Source organism: Protopterus annectens, chromosome 8.part1, assembly GCF_019279795.1.
Source record: "Protopterus annectens isolate FY-2018-M chromosome 8.part1, PAN1.0, whole genome shotgun sequence".
NCBI lineage: Eukaryota > Metazoa > Chordata > Ceratodontiformes > Protopteridae > Protopterus > Protopterus annectens.
This window is the reverse complement of record NC_056742.1, coordinates 91311887-91339442: the sequence shown is the minus strand read 5'-3', so window position 1 is coordinate 91339442 and position 27556 is coordinate 91311887. Positions and strand designations below refer to the sequence as shown.

Below are 27556 nucleotides of genomic sequence, written 5' to 3'. Positions count from 1 at the left end.
CAATTCTGCCTTCATAGCTACCTTTAGAGGATTTGATAAAGGATCTCAGCCTTTTGTTGAAACTGATAAGGGAGGTTTTCCAGTCTTGTGACTCCATTTTTTTCTGCAACAGTTTCTTCCTTCTGTTGTAGAGTGTATTGATGGCTGGGGACCACCTGATTTTATTCCTTTTTTTTTTGGAGGAGAGCGTCTTAGTTCTATTTGGTATGACAAGGTCCATGCATTTGTTTACATGCTAGTACAGTGCATTGGTGTATGATTCAGCAGTCATGCAGCTTTTTTCCATTGCCACGGGTGCCAAGAAGTTAGACACCTCTGTTTTTAGGAGCCCAAAGTCAGCTTTAGAGAAGTTTTTCAGGGTGATCACCTTAGCGGGGGGTGTAGGTGAGATGGAGATTTATATGGTGATCAGTTTGTGGTCAGATTTAATCAGGGAGAAATTGACTATAGGTGTGCAGCAACCGTCTCTCACCTGTTTGTATTTAGTTCTGTATGTTTGCATGTCAAAGAATTAGTTCTGTATAACTGCATGTCAAAGGATCATTTCTGTAGGATTGCATGTTAATGAATGTTGTCATTTTCAGTGTATACCTATTTCTGAAAGAGGGAGGATGTAGAACAGAGCGTGTGTTGTAACTTTTGAAGCATTTCAAGTGAGGGCACGCACATATAAATAGAGAGCATGTGCAGGCAGTAGTGCCATTTTGAGAGAACAGTCAGAGTGTTAACATGTATGAGTGTGGTAGTCAGTCTGTTTATAAGTTTAAGTTACTAAGCCTCAATCCTGATCTGTTTGTATATAATAAAGTTGTTTGAACCAAACCCACAATTGTTAGTCTGTTTTATCCTGACTGGACGAGTGACAAAATGTATATTACTTGGAGAGATTGACTTACTCTCCCTTTGTGCTTTCTGGGAAAGATTTTTTTTTTTTTTGAAAAAAAAAAAGACTTTTTTTGTTGGCTATCACTTTGACCAGGAGGACATCCAAACTACAAGCATTTGTTTAAACGTTTTCTTGTAAGGGTATAGTTGCTTTAGCCACCATGTCTTCCTTTGTGACTAAAGTTATATTGGATAGCTTTGCACCAGAAATTTGTGTCCTTCCCTTAGTGATTGTCCATAGACTATAGGAGTGGCTGTTACACCACATAGATCTTAGGACACAGCTTAAGATTCATATTAGTAGGACAAAAACTTTTAGGAAGGGAGAACAACTGTTTGTTTCCTTTGTCTAGGGTGTGAAGTGAGTTCTGATAAGAAAACAAACTGTTTCCAAATGGTTGACAGGCTGCATTACTTATTGTTATGATGAGATTGGTATATCTTGCACAGTCCACTTAGGGCTCATTCTGTGAGGGAAACTGGTGCTTTGGCAACTTTGTGAAGTGAGATTTATGAGGCAAGTTAATGTTTTTTAATCTACATATTTTCTAAATGTTAAAAGTGGGATATCAGTCTAAAGGCTAGAAGGGATTTTGCAAAGTTCTTCACCATGTTAGAAAGTACCTTCTCACATTGCAGATTTGTATTTTTCCAGGCTGTACTTTTGTGATGCCTTGGACAGATGAAAAAAATGAGAATTATGCAGTTGTATAAGGAGCTCACTGTAATAGATACAAGCACCATTCTTGTCCCTCAGAGAGCTTCCATTATGCCCCTGCCTATGTTACATGTTTACTGATTGTGTTATGTTGAAATGTGTTTGGAATGATGTGGTAGGGTTATGATATGGCAAATCAACCTATCAGCTACACTGAAAGAATGGCTATGGTTAGAGGTTGATAATTATTAATGATGGTGCTTAGACATGATATAGTGTCAGTTCTGTAAAGGCCTGGCTGCTGCTTATTTACTATAAAGGAGAAGTGAATTTCTCCGTGGTCATTGTGTAGGAGGGATGACAAAGACTGACTTTGAAGGTATGCTGTTTGCGAGGAACAAAAAGCGGGTCCTCAAGCTTGCTTTCTGATTGACAGCTAAGGGCCAGGGACTTCATCTCTGTCTGCCGTCCACCATCTGTGTAAGAGTTAGCCCTACTTGAAAATATGCCACAGCCAAGACAGACTGCAGAGGAGGGATTCCAGTTACTTGTAAAAAAATCTGGAGCCAGTGCTGTTTCACCATTAGATGCCACTAAATATGTATGATGTCTTGAGACAGAAATGATGTTAGATATCCTCATACAACTGTACTTTTCTCACTGAAAGCTACACTTGGATAGTTTACTGTAGATAAAACTTTGATAAATGTGCCTTCAGATGCATTAATATTGATCAATAAACTTCAGAAAAAAGACAGACACTTCACGTGTGAACCAAGTTAAAGCTACTGTGAAGTTTCTTTTGCATTGTGGGAAAGTCTTCAGCCATTGCTAATATTACAGTCATCTGAGTACTCCCTCTTCCATGCTGCTTTACAGGGATGCCCAATGTTATGGCATATTCTAAAAAGAGCAGTGGTCCCAGCACAGGGCTTTAAGAACCCCAGATCTTCATTGGGCTTTCCACAGTGGATACAGTCTACATTTTTTTTTGTGTCATCTGTCAAGGCACTTAAGTTTTGAACATGCTTAGGACACCCCCTTTGACACATGCATGGCAGGAAGGAGTGCATACCCACCCCAGTTATCCTGTTTTCTAGATAGTTATGCGTTTCAGATCTGTTATTGAGGTGCATAATTAGGAAGTAGCCCTATTCACTTCTTAAAAGAACAAACTGTGTAAGAGTATATCTGTGGAGTTAGATGGTTTTCAGGACATCCGCTGGAACACTTTTTGTGTGAGAGTTGGGTTCATAGACACTACTGTTAAGGTTATGGCTTACTAGCCTTAGCCTTTAAGAAACTTGATTGCTATAACCCGTTGACATTTTTTGCAACCCTTATAGTTATCAAGATTATTTATCAAGGGATTAACAGCTGGCTTGTCCTGACTATTAGAAGGTGAAACCTATTTCATAATTCTGGAAAATGTTGCTTAGGTTGGCTTTCAGTTTTGTCTGTTATTTTTTCTTGTTTCATTAGTATTCCTAATTTGGTGTTAGCCTCCCAACAGGAATGCACTTTGGGAATGGACCTCCATGTAGAGTGAAGTCAGACATTGTCATATAGACCAGGGAGAGGTCACCTCCAAGTATAACAAAAGGAACACACTGATAATTTTTAGAATACTTCGGATTTTCCATCCCTACAGTTTTTTTTTGTAAGGAATCTTGACTTTTCAGTGTTTTTTTTTTTTTTTCAGAGAAGAATAATACAGCACTGCATTCAATCAAGAGGGAGATCAGTGAGATATAAAATGGGACACTGATCTCTCTGGCATGATTAGGTAGGTTGTTTAACCAGATGTTACACAATTTACAGTGTTTAAATTGTCCTTTATAATTAGATGGGCTGGAAAATGTTTTTTCTGACTTTTTTAGCAAAGACACTGGTTAGAGTTTAAACCATTGCTACCACTGTCTTTAGCTCTTAGTGTTGGTGGTGTCATTCTTTATAACTGTGGCCAATGTAGTTTTGTAGACCATCATGGAGAATGTTGTATCTTTTATTGAAGTAATTGTTATACAAACTTTAACCATCATCATGTCTTCTGTCTATAGTCAACTACTTACTTTTATATCTGAGAACAGCCCAAAAATGAAGTGGCCGCAGCACAGAGCCATGTATACCACCACAGTGGTAACCCTATTTCAGATTAACCAGTGTTTCATCACAGTACATATAGATTGCCATTTATTGCATTTCATTTATAATTTATATGATATGATCTATATCAAAAACCTCAAAGGCAATACCCAGATTTGCTCTGAGTTATTGCCCAATGGCACCTCCTATACTGAGCCAACAGATATAGACAACATACTGGCCGACAGATTCAGTGAAAACTTTACCGCCCCAAGGGCCCTATCACAATACCAGAAGACAGGCAGGTACCCACCAGTTCTGTGGCACAGGTAAAAGAATATTGTCCAAAGCCAAGAATACAGCATCCATGGGACCTGATAATATCTCTGGCTGTGTCCTACATGAGCTACAAAAACGAACTGGCACCACATCTGTGAGCCCTGTTCAATCACAGCCTTACCTCAGGCTAAATGGCACACTGCTACAGTCATCCCACTCCATAAAGGGGGAGCAACTACAGGCCCTGGGAACTATCGCCCCATTAGCCTGACGAGTCTGGTATGCAAAGCTATGGAGTGCATCATCATGGACCTGCTTAACAAATATATAGGTAATCTCCAAACTCTTGACCCCACACAGTTTGGCTTTTATCAAGGGGAGATCCTGCCTGCTGAACCTGGTTGACTTCTTTGAGGCAGTCACCAAGGCTGTGGATGAGGGTAAGGCAGTGCATACAGCCTACCTCAACCTGGCCAAGGCCTTTGATACCGTTCCCCACTCAGGTATCATTGATAAACTCACCAAACTAGACATCAATCCTTACATCACTAGGTGGGTTGCAAATTGTTAGTCTGTTTTATCCTGACTGGACGAGTGACAGAATGTTTATTACTTGGAGAGATTGACTTACTCTCCCTTTGTGCTTTCTGGGAAAGATTATTTTTTTGATAGTCAGGACCCACAGAGTGAAAGTTGCAGATTCCAAGTCAGACTGTCGAACAGTCACGAGTGGAGTCCCACAGGGCTCAGTCCTGGGCCTTCTCCTGTTTGGCATCTACTTCTCAGAAGTCCAGGCCAACACAGAAGGACTTTGGCTGACCAAGTTCGCTGATGCCTGCAAGCTAGGAGTCATTATCAACTCCCCAAGTGATGCAGACATCCTACAAAAGGGCCACTCTGAGACCAATGACTAGTGTCGGAACCATGGCCTGAAGCTTAATGCCAAAAAATGCGTTATCATCCCCTTTGGAAAAAAATTATTTCCCACGAATTATCATGTTGATGGGAGCCCACTGAACACTGAAGGGGCCATAAGAGATCTGGGCACCCAGGTCAACAGCCACCTCACCTTTGACAACAACTTTGTCACTGTGGTCAGAAAGTCCTTCTATGTGGCACATCTTATAACCAAAAGTTTTGCATCAGAAGGAAGCGGTCATCATCCCTGACTACTCATCCCTCATTAGACCAATCATCGAATATAATGCCCTGTTTGGCATGTACCTGACCACACACCTACAACAGCTGGAGAGGCCACAAAAGTACCTCACAAAAAGGATCCTAGGCCTTAAACACATGTCCTACATGGGCAGACTCAAGAAACTTCAGCTGTTCTTAGTCTCTTATCGTCTACTTAGAGATGATCTCTGCTTGAGTTACAAAGCCATGTCCGACCCAGCCCTACTTGAAATGCTATATCTAAAGAAATCCCAAGCCCCCCACACCATATGCTCCAGAGATCACAACCTCATTACCACTATTAACAGAACATGCTGAAAGGACAGGTTCATCTCCCAAAGACTGCCCATACTCTGGAATAAGCTTCCCATTCATGTCAAGCAGAGCACCTCACTGGCCCTCTTCAAGAGAAATCTTGACGAGTGGATGGGTAACAGAAAGTTCACTCCAGGGATCATTCCAGTTGCCCTATTGGATAGGGGCACTGTGAACTATCATCGGGTGGCACGGTGCCTAGGCAATTTTTTTGGGCTAGGCTTGTAAAGGCTCCAGGGCCATTAACCTAGTACACACCTATGAACCTAGGAATAAAACAATCATGTCCAGGTTGCTGTGTATTTCACACTAGGTCTAGAAATACGACCTGATCGTGTGACATAAAAATTAGAACTGGGTCTAGCAGTGGGGAATGTCTTTAATGAATGTTCAACTTCAGGGACATCTGGGACATTATCAGGACTTGGAATAGGTACTGAGTCATGTTCTTCAGTATGAACATTGTCTGGGTTGCTCTGAGATCTAGAGTCTGCATCACAGGTACGATGCTGTGATATCAATTCAGACACCGGAAGAAGATGCCTGAGATTTCTCCTGTATTCTATACACTCAGATTCCACTAAGTAGGATCTCAGCTCAGCACATATACCTCTCACTTGACCAATTTGATCAAAACCTTTCACTGTTTGCATCCACACTGTCCCTCCTTCTTTCAATGGACAAAGAAATCTGCTCATTTTATTATAGCCGGACTTCTGAAAAGAACGCTTTTTAAAAAGTCGGGCTTTGATTGCTCTGGTGTTTTCAGTATTAGGTTGTTCTGGTAGTTGAGGAATCTGGCTTAGCTGAAGCGGCTTTTTGCAAATGCCGTTTACTACTACTGCATACTGAACAAGATGCAAGTACTTTATGAATGTCTTTCGACAGAGAAGGCCAAAATACTAGTCCTCTCACCCTTCTTTTGGTAGCTTCGGAACCCGGGTGGCCACGATACAAAATCTGGATGTACTCATGTTGTAAGAAAGTAGGAACAATGACTTTAGGACCTTTGAAAATGATACCATCTTCCATCAACATCTCATCTCTGTAAGGAAAATATGGTTGCACTTCTGGTGGTACACAAGATTGCTTTGACAGCCATCCAGCACTGATGAAGTGGTTAAGTGTTTGCAAAACTGGATCAGTCTTTGTATGATCTCTTAGCTCATCAAGTCTTGTGGTAGAAAAACTATGCACTTCAATGACACTGAATTCAAAATTCTCTGCATTAAGCTTTTCTGTGGTATTTCTGGGCGATCTGGACAGGTTTATCAGCTAGATAAAGAAGTTTGCCTTTTGTATAGACCATTTTGAAGTTGCACTTTTGTAATCTGAGCATCATTCTTTGTAGTCTTGCTGGAGCTGTATGCATAGGCTTCTTTAAAATAGTGACTAGAGGTTGATGAACAGTCTTTGTAGTCTGTTGTATTTTAACACTTGTTTGGTGTTTCTTTATATGATGATCAGTCTTGACCTGGATAGCTCAGCCATAAATATAATCATGGAACTTTGAACATGAGAACACAATTGCCAAAAGTTCTTTCTCAATCTGAGAACACTGCATCTCAGTTTGGGTAAAAGGTCTAGACGCATAGGCTACAGGTATGCCCTCTTGAAGAATAACTGCACCAAGACCGAACTTTGAAACATCATAGGAAAGAATTACTGGTTTGTGGACATCATAGTATCTAAACGTAGGTGGACTGGCAATTTTATGTTTGAGGTCATCAAATGTTCTCTGGTGTTGTTCCAGACATGACCAGGCAATATTTTTGTGTGTCATCTCTCTTAAAGGTGCTGATAATTCACTGAAGTCTGGTATAAACTTAACCAAATAGTTAACCATAACAAGGAAATGGTGTAAGGCTTGGACATTGTCTGGAGCTCGTATGTCAAGAATGGCTGTTTGTTTGGAAGGATCTGATCATAATCCTGAACTGGTAAACAAATGACCTACATAAGTACGTTCTGGTAGCCTGAATTTACACTTCAGAGAATTGAGCTTTAAATTCACTTCATGCGCTCTGTCCAGACCTTTCCTGAGGTTTCTGTCATGCTCTGGTTCACCATTACCTCCAACTAGCAAATCATCTACTATTATAGCACATGGATAACCTGAAAAAATTTGCTCCACTGCACGCTGAAAGACTTCACTGGCAGAATTTATTCCAAAAGGCATTCTGAGAAATCTGTATCTACCAAATGGGGTACTGAATGTTGTCAGTAGTGAAGATTTGCGATCAAGCATTACTTGCCAAAATGAACTCTTTGCATCTAAGATAGAAAAAACAGTGGCATTTGGCATGAGGGTAGTGACCTTCTTGACTGTACCCATATGATGATGGGGCCTCTTTAATGCTTTGTTTAATTCTCTCAGGTCAACATATATTCTGATTTCATCTGAGCTTTTCTTGTGAGCAACTACAGTGGAAGACACCCATTCAGTTGGTTCTGTGACTGGACAAATCACACCTTATTGCACAATTTTATCTAACTCGACCTTGACTTTGTCCTGCATAGATAGTGGAACTTTTCCTGCTGGTCTGACCACTGAACTGACCTCTGGGTCTAATTTTATGGAGTATACAACTTGAAGTTTGCCTAGCTTGTCTTCAAAAACAGCATACTCTGAGAAAATAGCACTGGTGAAACTGGGACTAGGACATGCTTACATGATGGATTTCTTTGGTGAAAGAAAGCAGTTTCATTCTTAAACTGTCTCTGAGACCTAATAATGACTGCACAGGTCTTCTGACTACATAAAATTGCAAGCTGTAACGGTTTCCAACTGAATAGCATGAAAACACTACTGAGCCTTCGGTCTGAATCTCTTCACCTCCATAAGCAATAAGCTTCACACAACTGGCCAAATTAAGTTGTTCACCATCCCTTACTCTAGCAAATGTTTCTGCTGACATAACACTGCACTTTGAGCTCTGTGGGCTTACCATTGATCAGGACTGTATAAAATACTTCATACTTTGCCAACAAATCTACTGCGTTAACTTTTTCACCGACCACTGATACACCATCTACATAGAAAGTAGAGTTGCAGCTTTCTATATGATCAACTTGCTTTTTTGAGTGATCTTTCTTAATAAAAGAATGACACTTGTCTGATTTACAAAACTTTTGAAAGTGGTTCCATTTTTTACACTTGTGGCTGCTGACCAAAAGCTAAGCACTTCTCTCTTTTAGACTCATGATCGGCACCACAATTGCAACAGTTAACAATAAGACTTGACTTGGGTTTTGCTGACTCACCCTTGTAGTGCAAAGATCATGTCTGTTTTCATGAGCTAGTCTTAGAACTTGCTGAAAAGTTACTGGGTTCTCCTTGGGAATCCCACAAGGGTTGCAGCCGGGGTTACCACCTGTCCCTCTTTGTGAGAGACAGTCCCACTTTGGGCAGTTGCATCCTGTGAAAAAAACTTAAAAATGGCAAATGTCCTGAGATTTTATGACAAATATTTCCAAAGTTTTCTTTAATAGTTGCACAAAACAGTTATTTTGGATCTGAAATACATACATGTTATATGAAATAACATAAGCAAGTCAAATGCTACAAGAATAAGCCTTTATTTTGACAAAAACATGAATTTCTGTCCTTTGCACTGACCATGGGTACATTTTTTTCCTCCAAAATGTCACATTTCATCAAAAATGGCCCACTTTGGGCATTTAAAAAGGTAGCAATCCTAGCTGCAGCTACCATGTGCTTAGGCCTGTTTCTGCTAGCCACTTGCTGCATGCTGTCTACGTTTGGTCTACAGGCTGCTGAAACCAAGTTCTTATCACTTGCAAGCATATTTGTGTGCCTTTTTGTAAGCTCATGGATTTGACAAATCTCTATAGCTTTTCTCAACGTTAAATCACTGTCACAAAGCAAAATCTTTCTCACTGCAGCATTATTAACACCACACACAAGCCTGTCCTTTATCAATTTATCTTTCAAATCACCAAATCTACATGTTTTAGCCTTGTTTCTCAAGTCAGTAACAACGAATGCTCTCTTTCAATGGCTTCTGACCTCACTAAATTAAGCAAAATAAATGCCCTCGTACATGCATCGTTGTCAGAAAAAGCTGCTTGTATGAAAATATTGCATTCCTGCTCAAATACTCTACAGTTATCTGGAATTATGATGAAACACAAGTGGACTGGGTCTGCGAAATGCCTCTACCATATCAACACACAATAATGAAGGTCCTTGAATTTATGTACAAACATATATGTCAGAAATTCATGCCAGAACTTGTAATTATGCCCAACAGCACAATGGACTCTCTGAAATAACTGCACTTTGTGAAATAAGTCTCCATAGCATAAGAACACTTTGAAATCAATATACTTTGCGAAACCACCCCTTATCAGTGTAAGAAACACTTCAAAATGACTGCACTTTGTGAATGAACTGTACACAGCACAAAAACCTTCTTGGAATGGCTGTACTTTGCAAAATAACTCTGTACAATGTAAAAAACACTTTGAAATGGTGGCACTCTGAATAAAATGTACATAGCACAAGAAAGTTTTCAAAATGACTATATTCTAACTGCACTTTGCAAAATAACTGTACTTTGCACACAGTAAACTCTTTGAAATAACTGTACTGTAATAAAGCACACACTGCAAACACTTTGCACACTCTGAAATACTTCAAACAGTTCTAGTTATGCTTCAAATAACTTTAATCAATGCAAAATAGTGGCTCATGTCAAAACATGGTAGTTTACTAAAAACATACAGTTGCCTTTTTTTTTTTTTTGCTTATTCTGCCCTTTTATTGTATTCGTTATGCTCATTTGACCTTTTATCATCTTGTCATTTTTTTGTGCTCATTTTACTTTAAACATGCTCGTTATGCAAATCAGAAGCAACTTTGAAAACCACATACGTATTTCTGATAATTCTATCAAATATCGTGGTTTTGAATATCTCATTTAATCAATAATGTGTTTTGTGCTTTTCATTTCATTAATAAAGAGTTTTGTGCTACTCGTTTGATTAATAATGCATTTTGTGTTTTGTCCGTATCGTTTTCTTTACAAAATAAATAATTTGTGCAAGTTTTGGTTACCTGAAGTTAATTTCTGGCCTTTTCTAATCGTTTGAATACTTTATCACCCAACCTGCTCAATATACCTTCACCAGTAACTCTGCACTTCATGGCTTGAAGAAGTTGCAGTATCAGTCCTGGTTCTGACATCATGTCACTCATCCGGTCAGGATAAAACAGAAGAACAGTTGTGGCTTCAGTTCAAACAGCTTTATTATACACAAACACATCAGTATTGAGACTTAGTAACCTAAACTTAAACTTATAAATGGACTGAGTGCTACACTCATACATGTTAACACTCTGTCTGTTTTCTCAAAATGGCACTGCTGCCTGCACGTGCTATTTATATGCATGTGCCCTCATCTGAAATGCTTCTTAAAGTTACAACAGACACTCTGTTCTACACATTTCACTTTGAAACCACCAACCTACTTATGCAGATTCAAATGCAGAGGGTCTTCCAAGAACAGCCTCACTCTACCAAAAGAAACAAGATGATGATCCAAGGGTAAAAACATTGACAATTATCCATAACAGACAAGGATAGACTCTGACCGAGCAATATGTCAAATGCCTCAAAGAACACAGGCAAATCTGTGTGAGTAGCTCTGAAACTTTGCTCATCACACCAGTGCAAAAAGTGCTTCCACTTAGATAACTAAGGTTTTCTGGTCTTAGGTTTTCTAGCCTCATGCAAAATTCAAAACACCTGTAAAGAAAAAAAGAAAAAAAAAACTTTGTGAGGAAATGAAGCTGCCAGACTTGGTTCCCACAACAAGCATCTGATCTCACAGTCACTGCCCATCCTGCATAGGCGGTGTAAATTAGTATCCCTTATTTTAGTACCCTACTACAATGGTAAGGTATGAGATTATCTAGAGTATCTCTCTCCATGTGACACCCCATTGAAATTGTATGATGGCTAGAAATAATGCCAACAGTTCCTTCAAAAAGACATAAAGCTTTAGATGGTTCAGGGATCAGGATCCCTGTAATGAGAAGGATTGTAGACGAGCCTTCCACTACAGATTTGACAAGTCTAGAAATGTGAAGATGATGTTTTTATTTCAGGTCAGCACTATTAACATTTAACTCTTGCATCTCCTCGATCAAGACAGGAAAGAAATGGAAAGTCCTGTCCTTTGCATTTTTTTCTTACCTATATGATTAGTCAGTACTGACTCAGTCTCAAAATCCTCTTTTATGAACTGTTAAGATTTATAGTCAGTGAGAAGCATTCCTCCCTGGTTTCTGTCCAAAAGAAGGTGTTGCTGAATCTACATAAAGAGGAGTTGTGTTTCACTGCAGATGGCTGTAAGAGCACAGTGAGCAGAGAGTGATGTGTCAAAAGAAAAAAGTAATATATCATATCATATAAGCTGACTCTCCCCTTAAATCTGAGAAATCTCCTGTGAGCTTTAAACAGGCAAACATGCCAACAGACATCCCTCAGATTTAGTGTGGTCATCCATGCCCTTAACTCCATGGAAAAATTAAAAGGAACATAATGGATTTACAAGGGCCACACAATTAAGGAGCAGACTCCCAGTGAAATCCATATGAACCTTGCTTTAGATTCTAAAGCTATTTTGGTACTCTTCCATCATCATACTTCAAACCCAAACATCCATGGTAATGGAAACTAACCTGGACTGGCACTTTGCATCCTACTGACACTTCCTTTAAAAGATGCAACTGCAGCTGAATAGGGGGGATAAGAATAGGGCAGAGGATGATCAAGAGCAAAATCGGAATCTCCTAATTCAGATGAATAGGTTTGCAAAACAAGTTACTTGAAGGGCTTAATGTTATAAGAAGCAGTCCCAGACTTGGACAATGCTCTCATGTTCACCCTGATGGCTGGCAAGGACAGTGAAATGTCTGCTATGCAGAGCCTAGCGCATGTGCACAGTTCCACACAACTGTGATTCTCAGGTACAACAAAAGCACTCTGGATGGGCTCACATTCATGAGTCCCTATGTGTAATACACTCCTACAATGGAACAGAGCCAATCCTATCCTCCACCCCCAAAAGGCAAGCCATCGTTTTCCAAATCACTACCATGTCTCTCAAAGCTGGCTTCTACAATACATAGGCTCAAATCTGGGTCAATGAAGGCATAGTTATTAGGGTGGCTTACCAATGTGTCTGCTAGAAAAAAATGGAAAACACATTATGTGTTGAACTTCAGAGAAAAGGCTTTAAAATTGTTCTGTATAGCCCACTAAACCACAAGCATGACAGCTTTTAGGCCCACACTTTAAAAACTGTAATGGGTGCACCAATCACATTTATTACTTTAGCTAAATATTAAAATAAATAACTTCCTACCATGACAGCTAAGTCACAAACATTCAGCTGTGGCTCCCCAGCTACCATTTCCTTCTTGTGCTGTTTGACAGCAGAAATTATACGTGGCATCACTTCTTGGTATTCAGCACTCGGCACACTGGAAACACAACAAAAACAAATTGTCAGTACACATCACAGAAGGCTGGAGTAAGAAGTTGTAAGTTACTAAGTTCTCTCTCACTCACACTACAAAATAGGTACAGCATTTAAGACACAGCCATAATGAACATTGCCAGCTTAACAGACAGAACTGACAAGGATGGTCATCAATGCTGTCTGTTCACTATAACATATTTTTCTTATGCTGTACAATGTCCTGCTACCTTTTTTAGGCCCTGTAGCCTCCTCATTGTAAAATCATCTGCTTTCAGAACTGTCACCAGGTGCATCATGTCAAAACCGTACTTTAGAGCTATAGCCTTCATGAGTTTTCCATTTATGTCTCTCCTGAACAAATATTCCTTACATTTTTATCTGCTTACTCTTTTTATTTTGCTCCTGAAACGCTAAAAGTATAAGTAAGAAAGATACACTTGTTTGGATAGTGCTAATATAGTGGTTCATTTATTAAAAAACAATCATCATAGGACTATCACATACATGTAAGTACTCAGCTTTTCAAATGAACTTTCAAATGACCCTATGTAGTGGGTAGACACATCTTTATTGTTTTCTGGTGCCCTGTCAGTGGTAATATCTTATGACCCAATGCTTAGGCATGTGTAGTCTCCTTAGCCCATACCAGGATGTTCTTGGTCAACTATAATGAGAACATTGACCATAGAATTCCAAATTTATGGTCTCTCCAAATACAGATGCAAACAGAAATGGAAACTGCAACAAAAAAGCAACATTACAACTTTGGGAAGTTGCCACCTGGTACTTCTGCTACAAGGTAGCTTAAGAGACTCAGATACAAGAGGGATGGATAAAGGCTACCCACTGCAAATGGTGCTCTTAAAGATCATCTCATATGCTGAGTAAAGATATAGTACAGTTCTGCAAAAAATAGAAGCTTCATATCTGTTTTCACTGAAACAACTATTACACCTCAAATGGTCCACACAGTCAAATGTGTGGCAAGAATGCATAAACATACTACTTAGACACTGAATACATGCCTGCAATACATGTCATACATTAACATACATACACACACACACACACACACACACACACACACACACACACACACACACACACACACACACACACACGACTGTACATTGGGAGATAACATTTTATGCAAGGAAAAAACCCTACATGTTTCATGTAAGGGTTATTGCATCATATGAAGCAAATAAATAAAGCTCCCACATGCTTCATGTAATGGTTTTTACACCACATGAAGCAAATTACCACACTACATTGACAATAAAATCCATATACACAGTCACTTGGACAAGGACTTACTCTCCGAACACCTTTGCAAGGGATTTTTAAAAAAGACAAAAATCTGTGAAGCTGTTGCTTAGTCTGCCCAATTTTCAAAGGGTAACAGAAAAATCCCAGCTAAGCAGTAAGCAGTGGTCCTTTAACAGGAAACAAATTAGGGCAGACTAGTCTGAGGGGGGGGAAACAGGCATGGAGAAGTGACAGGGAAGATAGATGTAGGCAACAAGGCAAGAGGGTAAGTCCCCTCCCCTCAGTGAGGAAATGGCCAGTATTGACTATATATTCTCACTCTTCCCCATTTTCATCCCTTCCTCTTCATCCCATTTTCCCTGCTCTTGGGGGGTGGGGGCAGACTCTCCAAGGAAGAAATGACCAATATGTACTATATTCTCAAATGCTTCTCCCTTTCCTTTTTAATCCCTTTTCAACCTCTTGGTGATCTCCACTTCAAGCAGAACTGATCCAAGCCTCACTATCCACAAGTGGGCAATGGAAATCATATTAGTAGGTTACAGACTAGAATTTAAGGTGCTCCCTCCTTCCATGGGAATCCCCCTGTTCTTCCAGACCAGACACATCTTACACTGGATTAGCTTATTTTGTGCAAGGCAGCAGAAAAGGTCTGAAAAGCAGGGGAAAATGTTTTATTCCAGGTCTTCCCAGTAGGATAGTTTGTAGAGATACATTTTGGATTGGTCAAGATTAAATACATATTTGACTGACTGCAAGATATGGGGGGGAGGGCAGTTTAGACCTGATGAACAAACATCTCCAAATGCCCATCCATAAGGATCAGACAGTATGCAAGGTGGGACATGACCACAATAAGTTTATGGATTTTCCCTGTGGGCTTTCCATAGCTCCATGGTGTTTAAAAAATGCTCACCCATGGTGTTTACACATTTCAGGACACCAGGGAACACATCCATTCTTAATTAACACAACTTCAGAAGAAGGCATCTAATGGTCACAGAAGCTAATTCTGCACTACCTGACCCACTTAAATTTCCTCCATAAATCTCACAAAATCCAGTCTGTTCCCAGAGAGGTCAAAAATGTCCTGAGAGTCCTGCTGGAAACAGAAAATGGCCAGCTATATCTAGCCAGAGGCAGAGTTCTCCATCTGAAAATTTATTTTTTGGATCTGGTACATAAATCCCATGTCAGCCAGCCAGGAGGCTCCTACTCCATTCATAATGGTCCCCTTAGCCAGACTACATATATGAGAAGAATACACTGGTATGTCGGGAAGCACTGGCAGCGATACAACTTCTCTCTCTCTCTCTCTGTAGCAGGTGTTTTTTCTGATCACTTCAATTTGTAGGTGTTCTTTTACGTGGACCCAATGAGAGGAATACAAATATAGAATGTCTGTGGCAGTCCTGCAGGGGCAAAGATCTGTATCATGGATGCTTCTGCCTTCACTTGCAGGGTATATCTGGCACAGCTCAAAGTCCAGGGATCATGGAACAAGTCCATGTTGCACAAGCCTATCAACATTAAGGATATACCTGCTTTGATGCTGGCCTTAAATATAGTCAGACCACAGCAGATCTTTACAAACACTAAAGTACTGTAGCACTTAAGTTAAGAGATCAGCTACTTTTACAAACTGTGCAGACTGATACTGATTGTTGTGGGGAAATGGTTTCCCAGCTATGACTGCACTTCCAGGCCTCTGACATCCCACCATTCGAAAAGGTACAGCTGTGTAAAATCTTAGCATAACAGTAGATGTCCTGCTGATCACTGATGCAGTATTCCTAACACATCAGCACTGCCCATCTGGCCAGGGTACCAAAGCGTTACCTTCTCAGTATTGTACGTCTGACATGTGACCTCAGCTTGCAAGCATAGGGGTATATAGGCAGCCATATGAGCATAATTCCTCAGACTATCTCCAAATCAGTGGACTGAAGACCTTGGAGACAGAAAACTGGTCTGCTAGCAGGGGCACAGTATGAAGTGGTAAGAACGTCCCCTCTGTTTTAGGGTGCTTCCCATGTGATAGGAACTGAAGGAAAAGAGAGAAAGGAGAAAATTAAGTGTATAGAAGAGGAAGGTGGGAAGGAATACTGCAACAGTGATCAGCAGGATATCTGCTGTTGTGGTAAATTCTTACTCAACTGTACTATGTTCTGACTGAAATCACTGTTGCAGTGTTCCTAACAAATGGGCATTTCTCAGAGCTAAAGGAAAAGTAAGGGTACTTGGTTAAAAGGCAGTAGAACTGTCCAAGAAGCCAGAAAGGACTGACCTAGCAAAGGCAGCTCTTGGACCATCAAAAAGCATCAATCCTGTACTATTTAGTGAAAGTGTGTACAGATGACCAGGTGGCAGCTTCCAGTATGGACATGGCATCTACTGCTTTGTAGAAAGCTCCAGAGGCAGCTACCACTCTGGCAGAGTCAGCTCAAGGGCATGAGGACAAGGACTTGCCATGCAGAGAGTAACAAAAGGAGATGGTCTTAGAGATCCAGCTTGCAATGGTTTGCTTGGATATCGGTTGTCCCAACTCAGAGTTCACAAAAGAAACATTTGAACACATTTTCGAATGGAATTTTTGTCCAAACAGAATCTTACCTGTCTCTGAATGTCTACAGAAAACAGTATCCTTTCTCCTAATTCTGTGGGTTGGGAAAGAAGGTAGTTAGGTTTATGGCCTGACGAAGAGAAAGCTCATTCACTACCTCATTCACTACTTCAGGCATGAAATGAAGGATTAGTCCTGGGGATCACCCTGTGTTTGTGAAAAATAAGAAAGGGAGGAATGGCCATTAGTGCTTCAAACTCTGAAACTCTCCTAGCTGAAGTGAGGGCCAGAAGTATGATAGTTTTCCAGGTGCAGAATTTGAGGATATCGTTCCATAGCTCTGTTGCAGTATTCTTCACTGAAGGGATCTCCTGACAAGGCTAGCTCAACATCCAGCCAGTATACCAAAGCCTTAGATTTTATAGGCATTGTACATCACACATATGCTACTACTGGCTGGACATTGGGTTACACTTAGCAGCAGATCCCTTCAGTGAAGACTAATGCAACAGTGAAGAGAAGAACATCTGCTGTTATGGTAACATTTTACACAACTGTACTTTTACTGATGTTACTGGTTCAAAAGAAGGCAAGGTAAGCATTTCCAGCACAAAAATTGGTCTCAAGACATAGATCAGTGTGTATGCTCCTCTAACAGCTATTCCAGTTAGTGAGCACATGCATATAAGTACTGAGCACATGCAAACAAAACTGCCATTTTTGTAGCAAGCAGTCAAGGTGTAAGCATGCATGCGTGCAGTAGTCAGTCAGTCAGTTTGTTAAGTTTAATGTTACCGTTCTCCATCCTGATGTGTTTGCATATAATAAACTACTTAAATGAACACCCAGCCTTGTCTTATTGGATATACACAAGACGACCGACATGGTGTCACAATGGGATGAAAAGTAAAACTTATTTTTCAAAACCATGAGGCAGGCAGTTACAGTTAGAGGAATGTACAGGAGTGGATCATCCCTGCTTATATGACTTACAGACAAGTCAAAAAGACAAATCCAGGTACTAAAACTTGTTTAAATGATTTTTTACTCAATGAATATAAAACGAATCATTAAAACAATTCAAAATGACCTTCTAGTTAAACAAAATGTTTGAAATTATGATGTGTTGATAAAAATACTCAAAATGCTTACAGAAGTGCTTGAAATAACTTCAGAATCACATAAAATGTATAAAAAGACCAAACGACTGTATTTTTTCACTATGTGCTTCTTTTTCATATTAACTAAAGCTATCCAAGATATCCGAGGTGTACAGAGTGTTTACAAGTTTGTGCAGTATTACAGTACAGTTATTTCACAAAATACAGTCATTTCAAAGAGTTTATGGTACAGCTGAATATTTTTTTCGAGCACCTGGTGTATGTGTGTGTGTTTATACATAATTACAAGGGCAATTTGTTGTCATGGCAAAAGGATTTTGCAGACCTGCCCCACTTGTATTTGATAATAATGTTGCTGAAAACTGAAGAGTGTTTAAGCAAGAATATATTTCTATACAGGCTGCTTTTTCTGACAAAGATGCACATACATTAATTTATTTATTCTGCTTAATTTAGCTGGTTCAGAAGCCATTGAAAGGGAGCGTTCATCTGTGTATGCCCCAGCTGTGTATGCTGGGCAGGGGGAACCACCATATGGTGGTACCAGCTGAAACCTGGGAAGACCCTGAGTGCTTAAAATGTAAATTTAGAGAAATGTGTAACCCCAAACGAATATTACAATGGAAAGGCACATATTTTACACAATAGATCAAAAGCCTGGTGAAACTTTTGCACCATATATAACTGACTTGAGAAACAAGGTGAAAATGTGCAGATTTGGTGATCTGAGAGATGAGTTGATCAATGACAGGCTTGTGTGTGGTATTAAAGATGATGCAGTGAGAAAGATTTTGCTTCGAGGCAATGATTTAACTTTGAATAAGGCCATAGAGATTTCTCAGATATATGGGCTCACAGAAAAGCAGACAAATATGCTTACAAATAAGAAATGCATGCTTCCAGTGCTAATGCTGATAGTATGCAGCACGTGGTTAAAAGATACAGGCCCACCGGTGGGGCAGCTTCAGTGAAACCCAGAGCCTTTCTAGCAAGTTCCAGGGCACCTCCAGTAAATTCCAGAGCATGCTCAGTGAAGCAGAGGGGTAACAGCAAAATCAAAGAATGTGCCCCCACCTAGCCTCATAGTCAACTACCGTAATTGTGGTGAACATCATGAACCTAAAAGAGAAAAGAGCTTAACTTTTGGTCAGCAATGAAACATATGTAAAAAGTGAAATAATTTCAAAATACTTTGTAAATCAAAAGAGGCCCATTCTTTTATTAAAAGAGAGCATTCAAAGAGGCAAGTTGATCAACTAGAAAGCTGAGACCCTACTTTTTATGTTGATGGTGTGTTAGTGCTTGGTGAAACAGTCAATGCAGTAGATTTGTGGGCAAAGAATGAAGTATTTTGTACTGTTCTGATTAGTGGGAGACCTGTAGAGCTCAAAGCTGATACTGGTTCAAAGTGCAGTGTTATGTCAGCAGAAATGTTTGCCAAAGTAAGAGCTGGTGAGAAGCCTGATCTGGCAAAGTGCATGAAACATGTTGCTTATGGTTGTAAAGAAATTCAAACCAAAGGCTCAGTAGTACTTTCAAGTTACTCTGCTGGGAACAGCTAAGACTTGCAATTTTACGTACTGAAAAGGCATGTGCAGTCATTGATAGGCCTCAAACACATAAAATGGGACTGCTTTAAGTTAATAGAGAAGTCCATAGTGTAAGCACATGTAACAATGGGTATACTTTGCACAAACTAATTTTTCTGACTATGTTGATCTTTTTGAAGACAAGTTAGGCAAACTTCCAGTTGTATACTCCATGAAGCTAGACCCTGAACTAAACCCAGTCATCAAACCAGCACAGAAATTCCAGTAGCCATGCAGAACAGAGTCAAAGCTGAGCTAGACAGAATGGTGCATCTAGTTGTAATATGTCCAGTAAAAGAACCAACTGAATGGGTATCCTCCATGGTGGTAGCTCATAAGAAAAGCTCAGATGATGTTTGAATATGTCTTGATCCAAGAGACTTGAACAAAGCACTAAAACGACCTCATTATCCAATGCGTACAGTCGAAGAAGTTGCTGCTCTTATGCAAAAATGCTATTTTTTTTTCTATCTTAGATGCGAAAAGTTCATTTTGGCAAATTTTACTTGACCAAAAATCTTCGTTGCTAACTACTCTGAGTACATCATTTCGAAGGTACAGATTTTTGAGAATGCCATTTGGGATAAATTCTGCCAGTGAAGTCTTTCAACGTGCAATGGAGAAAATTTTTTCTGGCTATCTATGTGCTATAATAATAAATTATATTCTTGTAGGAGGCAATGGTGAAGTTGAACATGATAGAAACTTCAGGAAAGTTCTGGAATGTGCTCATGAAGTGAATTTTAAGCTGAACCCTCAGAAATGCAAATTCAGGCTACAAGAAGTTACTTATATCGATCATTTGTTTACTAGTTCAGGCTTATGACCAGATCCTTCCAAGCAATCTGCAATTCTTGAGATGCTAGCTCCAGATAATGTCACTTCCTTACGTTTTCTTGGCATGGTCAACTATTTGGGCAAGTTCATTCCAGATTTGAATGGACTTTCAGCACTGCTAAGAAAGTTGACGCGCAAAGATGTAAGTTGGCCCTGGTCCAAACAACACCAAAGAGCATCTGATGTCCTGAAAAAGAGACTTGCCAGTCCACCTGCTTTAAGATATTATGATGTTCACAAACCTGTAACTCTTTCCTGTGATGCTTTGAAGTTTGGTCTTGGTGCAGTCATTCTTCAAGAGGGTAGACTGGTAGCCTGTGCATCCAGAACTCTAACTGAAGCCAAGATTCAGTCTGCTCAAACAGAGAAACAGCTCTTGGCAATTGTGTTTGCATGTTTGAAGCTCCCTGATTATATTTATGGCCGACCTATTCAAATTGCGACTGATCACCAACCTTTGGTTGCTATTTTGAAAAAGCCTATGCACACAGCTCCTGCGAGATTGCAATGCATGATGTTAAAATTGCAAAAGTACAACTTTCACTTGGTTTACACAAAAGGCAATCTTCTTTATCTTGCTGATACTTTATCCAGATCTCCCAGAAAAAAACACTGAACAGCATGAAAATGAGAAACTTGATTTTTAAGTCATGGAATTGAGAAATTTTTCTTCCACACATCTTGATGAGTTTAGAACTCACACAGCTTCAGATCCAATTCTTCAGAAGCTCAATCACTTTATCAGTTGAGGATGGCCGTCAAAGCAATTATGTTTGCCACCAGATGTGCAGCAATATTTTCCTTACAGAGGTGAGATTTTGATGGATGATGGTAATCATGAAAGGTCCAAAAAGTGATTGTTCCAAAATCCTTGCAACAAGAGTATATTAACATCTTGCATCATAGCCACCCGGAATTTATCCTTCTATGTCAAAAGATATTGAGAAAGAACTTTCAGCTTGTTTTGTTTGTAATAGTACTGAACTGCATTAACAAAAAGAACCACTTCAGCTAAGCCAGATTCCTGAACTACCTTGGTCGACAGCAGCTATAGACATTTTCAAATGGAATGGTTAACATTACTTGGTGTTAGTAGACTCTTATTCAAACTGGTTCGAGATTGACCTACTTCCTAATCTGATGTTTAATACTGTCATTACTAAGTTGAAGATACATTTTTCTGTCCATGGTAACCCGCACAAAGTCATTTCTGACAATGGTGCACAGTTTACAAGTCAGCAGTTTAAAAGAGTTGCTGAAGCATGGGTCTTTATTCATGTTACAAGTAGACCTGAATACCCACAATCAAATGGCTTGTCGGAACGTGCAGTTCAAAGTGCAAAACAGCTGTTGAAAAAGTAAACGTGACAATACTGACGTTTTTCTAAATCTGCTTAATCTCAGAAACATACCTTGTGACAATCTTCTTTGTTCACCTGCCCAGAGGTTAATGTCGAAACAAATCAGAACCACACTGCCAATCAGTAAGAATTTGTTGGCTCCAAGTGCTAAAAACAATAAAACAGTAAAAGCTTAACTCCTAAAGAAGCTTTTGTCCCAAAAGTCTATGGCAAAACTAGCAAGGCTCTGAACCCATTAAAAGGAGAGATAGTGAGGATGCAGACAGTGAAAGGATTTGACCAAATAAGACTTGTGAAACATTTGTGTGAAGAACCGAGATTGTACATCATTGAGTCACAAAGCATGGAATTTAGGTGGAATTGGAAACATTTATTACCGGTATCTGAGCCAGTGTTGCAACATTTTGCTTTTAACAAAGAATCTAATTCTCAGAGTAATTTGTTCAATATTCCTGTTCCAGAGAACATTTTGTTGCCTGTTCCTGAAACTATCGCTAAAAATCCTCAAGACCATTCTCCAGTGACTGTTCCTGTTGCTAAGCCCAGTTCTAATTATTACATTACAAGGTCAGGTTGTATCTCAGGACCTACTCTCAAATACACAGCAACCTGGACATGATAGCTATTTGTATAATATGCATGCTTATATGATTGTCATTGTTTATTTGCATGACGAACTAGTTAAAGAGGGAGGATGTAGCTCAGAGTGTGTATGTTCCTTTAAGAGCTATTCCAGTCAGTGAGCATGTGCATATAAGTACCAAGCACGTGTAAACAAAAGTGCCATTTTGTAGTGAGCAGCCGAGATGCAATCATGCATGTGTGTTGTAGTCAGTCAAAGTTTAATGTTACCGTTCTCCATCATGATGTGTTTACATGTAATAAACTACTTAAATGAACACCCAGCCTCATCATCTTATTGAATGTACATAAGATGAGCGACACAAGCTTTCTAGGTGGTCTAAGATACAGGACCACTTTAAGGAAAAACTTGACCTCAGATCTGGACATTACTGGAAGGATGACAGATAAGCAGACAGAGATGGCTGACAGGTGAGCTTTGATAGAAGAATAAGCAAGATCTGAATGCAAGAGCTCACACAGACATTTCAGAACTGAAGGTACCTCTGACTGGTTGGATTCCTGTCCATTCCTTTGGCACCAATAAGAGAATCTCTTCCATTTGGCTATGTAAGATTCTCGAATGGTGAGCCTTCTGGCTTCTTGCAGAACCTTAATATCCTCAGAAAAATGTTGCCCGCAGTAAACTAGAACCCTGTGATCCACACAGTTAGGTTTAAGGATGACAGATTGGGGTGAAGCAGTAACCCCTTCTGCTGTGTGATGAGATCCGCTTGGTGTGGCAGTTTGTAGTACTTTCCTGTGGCTAGAAAAAAAGAAGAAGAGGGAACCAATGCTGTCTTGGCCAAAAGAGAATCACTGACATGAGTTTTTTTTTTCTTTCTGGGTCTTTAGAACTATTGGGATAAGTAGTGCAGGGAAGGCAAAATGGAACTTCCCTGTCCACTGAAAAGTGACAGCATCTGTTCTCCAAGCTGAGAAGACAAGGTCCCTAGTGCAAAACAGTGGAAGCTGTAAGCAAACAGATGTATCTGAGTCCTCAGTCATGAAAAATATCCTGGTAAACCTGTCTGTTCAAGGTCCATTCATGAGGGTCCTCCAGGGACCTGCTTAAAAAGTCAGCCAACACACTGTACTGTGATGGGATGTAATTAGCTGTGAGCAATATGATTTTCTGGGTGGCAAGATCCCAGACTTTATGTGCTATTCTGTACAATTGGTAAAATCTGGTCTCTCCTTGCTTCCTTCTGTACCACGTTACTGTTGTGTTGTCTATGAACACTTGTAGGGTACCTGCTTTCTAGAGATGTGAAAAGATCTGAAGGCCCTGGATGATGGGAATTCATTGGGTGCCTGTCCAGATCCCCCTCCATGCCTCATCTGAGGCACCTGTGTTTCCCGAACTGAGGCTGGAGGAATGAAAAAAAATCCTTGGGTTTAGTTTTAAAAAAAAGTTGTGTTCTTACCATAACTTTCTATCTGTGTTGTCCAGCTTCATTTCCATTAACCTGTCGGTATCAGTTCCAATCCTCGGAACCGACCAGCTGCTTTCTTTCCAGCTCAAGCTTCCTGACTTGAGCTCCGCCTCCCTATCCATAATGCCCTGCTCCTTCAGAATACCTCAGATCGAGTTTGCCAAAAAAGCATAATACATAAAGAACATTATCATACGCTTAAATAAACACACAGATCAAATATGTATATACATATCTACAAAAAGGAACATCAGGAGCTCAACCGAAGGAATAGAGATTCTTTTGAAATTCTACCAGGCTTCCCAAAGACTTGGCTATGGGAAAAGGGGGCAGGAAGGTTAATGGAAATGAAATGGACAACACAGATGGAACGTTGTGGTAATAACATAATTTCTTTATCTGATGTTGTCCACTTCATTTCATTAACCCATGGGACAGAGTCCCTAGCTACTAGAATCCAAGGTGGCCCTCATGGAAGGATATTCCAGAGTACAGCAGAACCAAAGGCACTTCCACTCCGGGTTATGATGTCCAAACTGTAATGCGTAACAAATGTGTGGGGATTTGACCAAGTAGCAGCAGCACAAATGTCTTCAATTGAGACTCTAGACCAAAAAGCCTGAGATGTAGCCATAGACCTTGTAGAATGGGACTTGATTCATCCTGGTAAAGGAGTATCTTTGAAAGAATAGATGAAGGTAATGCAGTCTTTCAACCACCTCACTAGCGTAACTTTGGTAACAGCTCTACCTCTCTTTGCATTTGAAAAAGAGATGAAGAACTGATCAGACTTCCTGAAGGGCTTGGTTCTATGTACATAAAAACAAAGCTCCTATGTACATTGAGCAAATGCAGTGTGTGTTTCCCTTTGTTTTGATAATCAGGAAAAAAGACTGGAAGATTGATGGACTGATTAATGTTGCCCTCCTTAGCCATCATGGGTAAAAAAGAAGGATTAGTATGCAGGGCCACTCTGTCTTTGTGTTAAATCAAATATGGAAATTTTGCTGAAAGGGCTTGAAGTTCAGATACTCTTATGACAGATGTAATAGGTACTAAATACAGTCTTACAAGAGGGAAATTTCAAATCCACCGTCACTGAGGGTTAAAAGGGGGGAAGGACCAAATCTTGCAAAATCATAGTCAGATCCCCTGGAGGAGTAGGATCTTTCACCGGAGGTCAGAGTAGAAAAATACCCCTAAGAAATGCTTTCACAGTTTAGAAGAAGTATGGGATAAGGAATCAAAACCAACATGAAAACTGGATATACCAGCTAGGTGAACTTTGACAGTAGAATAACTAGCGCCATTCTTGAAAAGGAAAATCTAGTAAGACTGCCACTGTGGCTGTAAAGGGCTCTATCTGTTTCTGTTCAGTCCAAAAGGAAAATCTCTTTCATTTACTCTTACAAATTTTGCACGCTAAAGACCTATGAGGGGAAATCAAAACTTCTTGAACCAGGGAAAAAGCCCTGGAAATCTTGCCATCATCAGAAGTGGAGAAACCATGCAGTTAATTTCAGGCCCTGAATGTCTGGGTGTAGGTGCCCCTACAGATTAGAAAGCAGATATGGACTCTGATCATCTGCTGGCAACCCAGGTTTGTCAAGGCCAAAAAGGGGCAATGAGGATTACCTTGCTTAGCAACCTGAGAGCTTTCTGTAGGGAATTAGTAGAAGAAAGGCATAGAGAAGACCAGAGGGCAAAGCATGGACAAGAGCATCCATGGGGGGCTGTCCCTTAGAAGGGATCAAGGCAAAATACCTGCTGCATTTGTTGTTGAAAGGGGACACAGAGATCAGATCAAGGATGACCCCATTTCTGGAAGAACATGTCTGCCATTGATTGATTTAAGGACCACTCGTGAGACATCAGTAATACTCGGCCGAGCCAGTCGGCTAATATGGTGGACTCCCCTGGAATGTGTGCCGCTACCAGAAAGTGGTTGGTAGAAATTGCCCACTGCCACACTCTCATTGCTTCCAGAAATAGAGTGCAAGACCTGGTCCCTCACAGTTTGTTGATGTAGCAAACCACTGACATATTGTCTGTTTGGATTGCATTAGTCCCCAGAGGTAGAAAGTTCTTGCAATGCTAGAAGAACTGCTCTCATCTCCACTACACTGATATGCAACTTGGTATCCTGGGGTGTCCACATGCCTTGGACTGTCCGACCCAGACAATGCTTCCCCACCCAAACACGGAGGTGTCCATGGTCAATGTGACATTCGGGGATGGAAGAAGGAATGGACACCCTTGAGTAACTTCTGCGGAGTGAGCCCACCAAGGCAGAGACTCTTTGCATTTCTGAGAAGTGACCATTGGCCCACTAAGGTACACTGTAATATCTGCATGTGAAAAAATGCCATGGGCAGAAGGGTTATATTTGCCACCACTGAACCTAATACTTTGAGAAATAGTTTGGTCGGAGGTTTTGGAATCTTCAAAATCTGGCTGATGTGAAAATTCAAGTTTAATATCCTGTCTGTCATGAAGTAAACATAGAATGTTCTTGTGTCCAGGCAGGCCCCAATGAAGTCTATGGCTTGTACCGGGTCCAACTGAAACTTCTGTATGTTGATGTTTATCCCCAGGACTTGGGATAATTTGAGAAAATAATCCCTGGCCTGAAGGAGTACATGCCTGGTTGGAGTGGTCAGAAGCCAGTTGTCCAGATATGCAAATATTTGATATCCTTGGAGTCGAGATGAGCTGCAACCACTGCTAGACAGTTGTTCAACACCCTGGAGGCCATGTGAAACCAAATGGAAGCACCCTAAACTGGTAGTGACTGGCTCCCAGCCTTAAACGCAGAAAATGCCTGGAGCGCCTGTCCATTTTTATATGGTAGCATGCATCCTTTAGATTGCCCATCTTCAGGAGAGGTAAGATTAATTGAATTGTGACCATTCTGAACTTTTCACCGACTTCTTCATAGAGGTCAGATCCAGAATAGGTAGCAAGTCCCCTGTCTTCTTGAGTACTAAAAAGAATCTGGAGTAAATGCCCAATCCAATTTGATCGGTGGGGGACCTCTTGAATGACTATTTTTTGCAGCAACTTTTTATTTCTTGGGCCGCATCCTCCCTCTGATTGGGTGGAACATCAGGGAGATCAAGTTTTCATGTGGGAGTTTCAGAAAAGGGAATGAATTACCCTGTGGATACAATCCTTAGCACCCATTTGTCATTTGTGATGGCATCCTAGGCTTCTTGGTGAAAGGAGAAATGTCCCCCGACTGCTTCCAGAGGACAGCATTCAAGCAACAGTTCAGGATTTCTGGAAGTTTGTCCTGGAAAGTTTCCCGGAACCCCTGATTTTGTGATCCCGTCGCCCACGTGGGTGGCATCTACCATTCCGATTATATCCCCCTCACTACAGGGTGGGGGGAAGTCTCCTTGAGTGTCTTGGAAAGGACATTGCAACTTCCAAAACCACGTCTTAGGTTCATAGGTAGATACTAGGCTATCTACCCTAGGGCATTTATAAGCCTAGCCAGAGTGTATTTGGCTTCCGCCTCCCTATTAGATTAGCCTACTGTGCCTCTGTAAAGTAGGTCACAGAATGTACCCTTTTAAGATTAGTTTACTGTGCCTCTGTCTAGCAGGGACACTTGGGAGATCCCAGGGGTGAATTTGCGATTTCCCATCCACACGTCCAAATTTCGCTTGAAGAGGGTCAGCGAGGAGCTATGTCTAACATGAATTGGGATTCTATTCCAGAGTGAGGGGAGCCTCTGGGAAATGAATCTGTCCCTCCAGCATGTCCTATTTATTTTTGTGCTGAGGTTTAGGCCCCTGGAGCGTGTAGCTCTAAGGGATTTGGATTTTTTGAGGTGGAGCATGC

General features: G+C 40.5%; 1 protein-coding gene across 2 annotated transcripts in view; it reads right to left on the bottom strand.

Moving 5' to 3' along the window:
- GALNS (galactosamine (N-acetyl)-6-sulfatase) overlaps nt 1-27556 on the bottom strand; it is a 1207745-nt gene that overhangs the window by 31729 nt on the left and 1148460 nt on the right. For both annotated transcript variants that reach the window (XM_044081696.1, XM_044081697.1), the window contains exon 13: nt 12797-12914. In XM_044081696.1, the coding sequence (XP_043937631.1) occupies nt 12797-12914 (118 nt within the window). The remainder of the gene's footprint in view (nt 1-12796; nt 12915-27556) is intronic.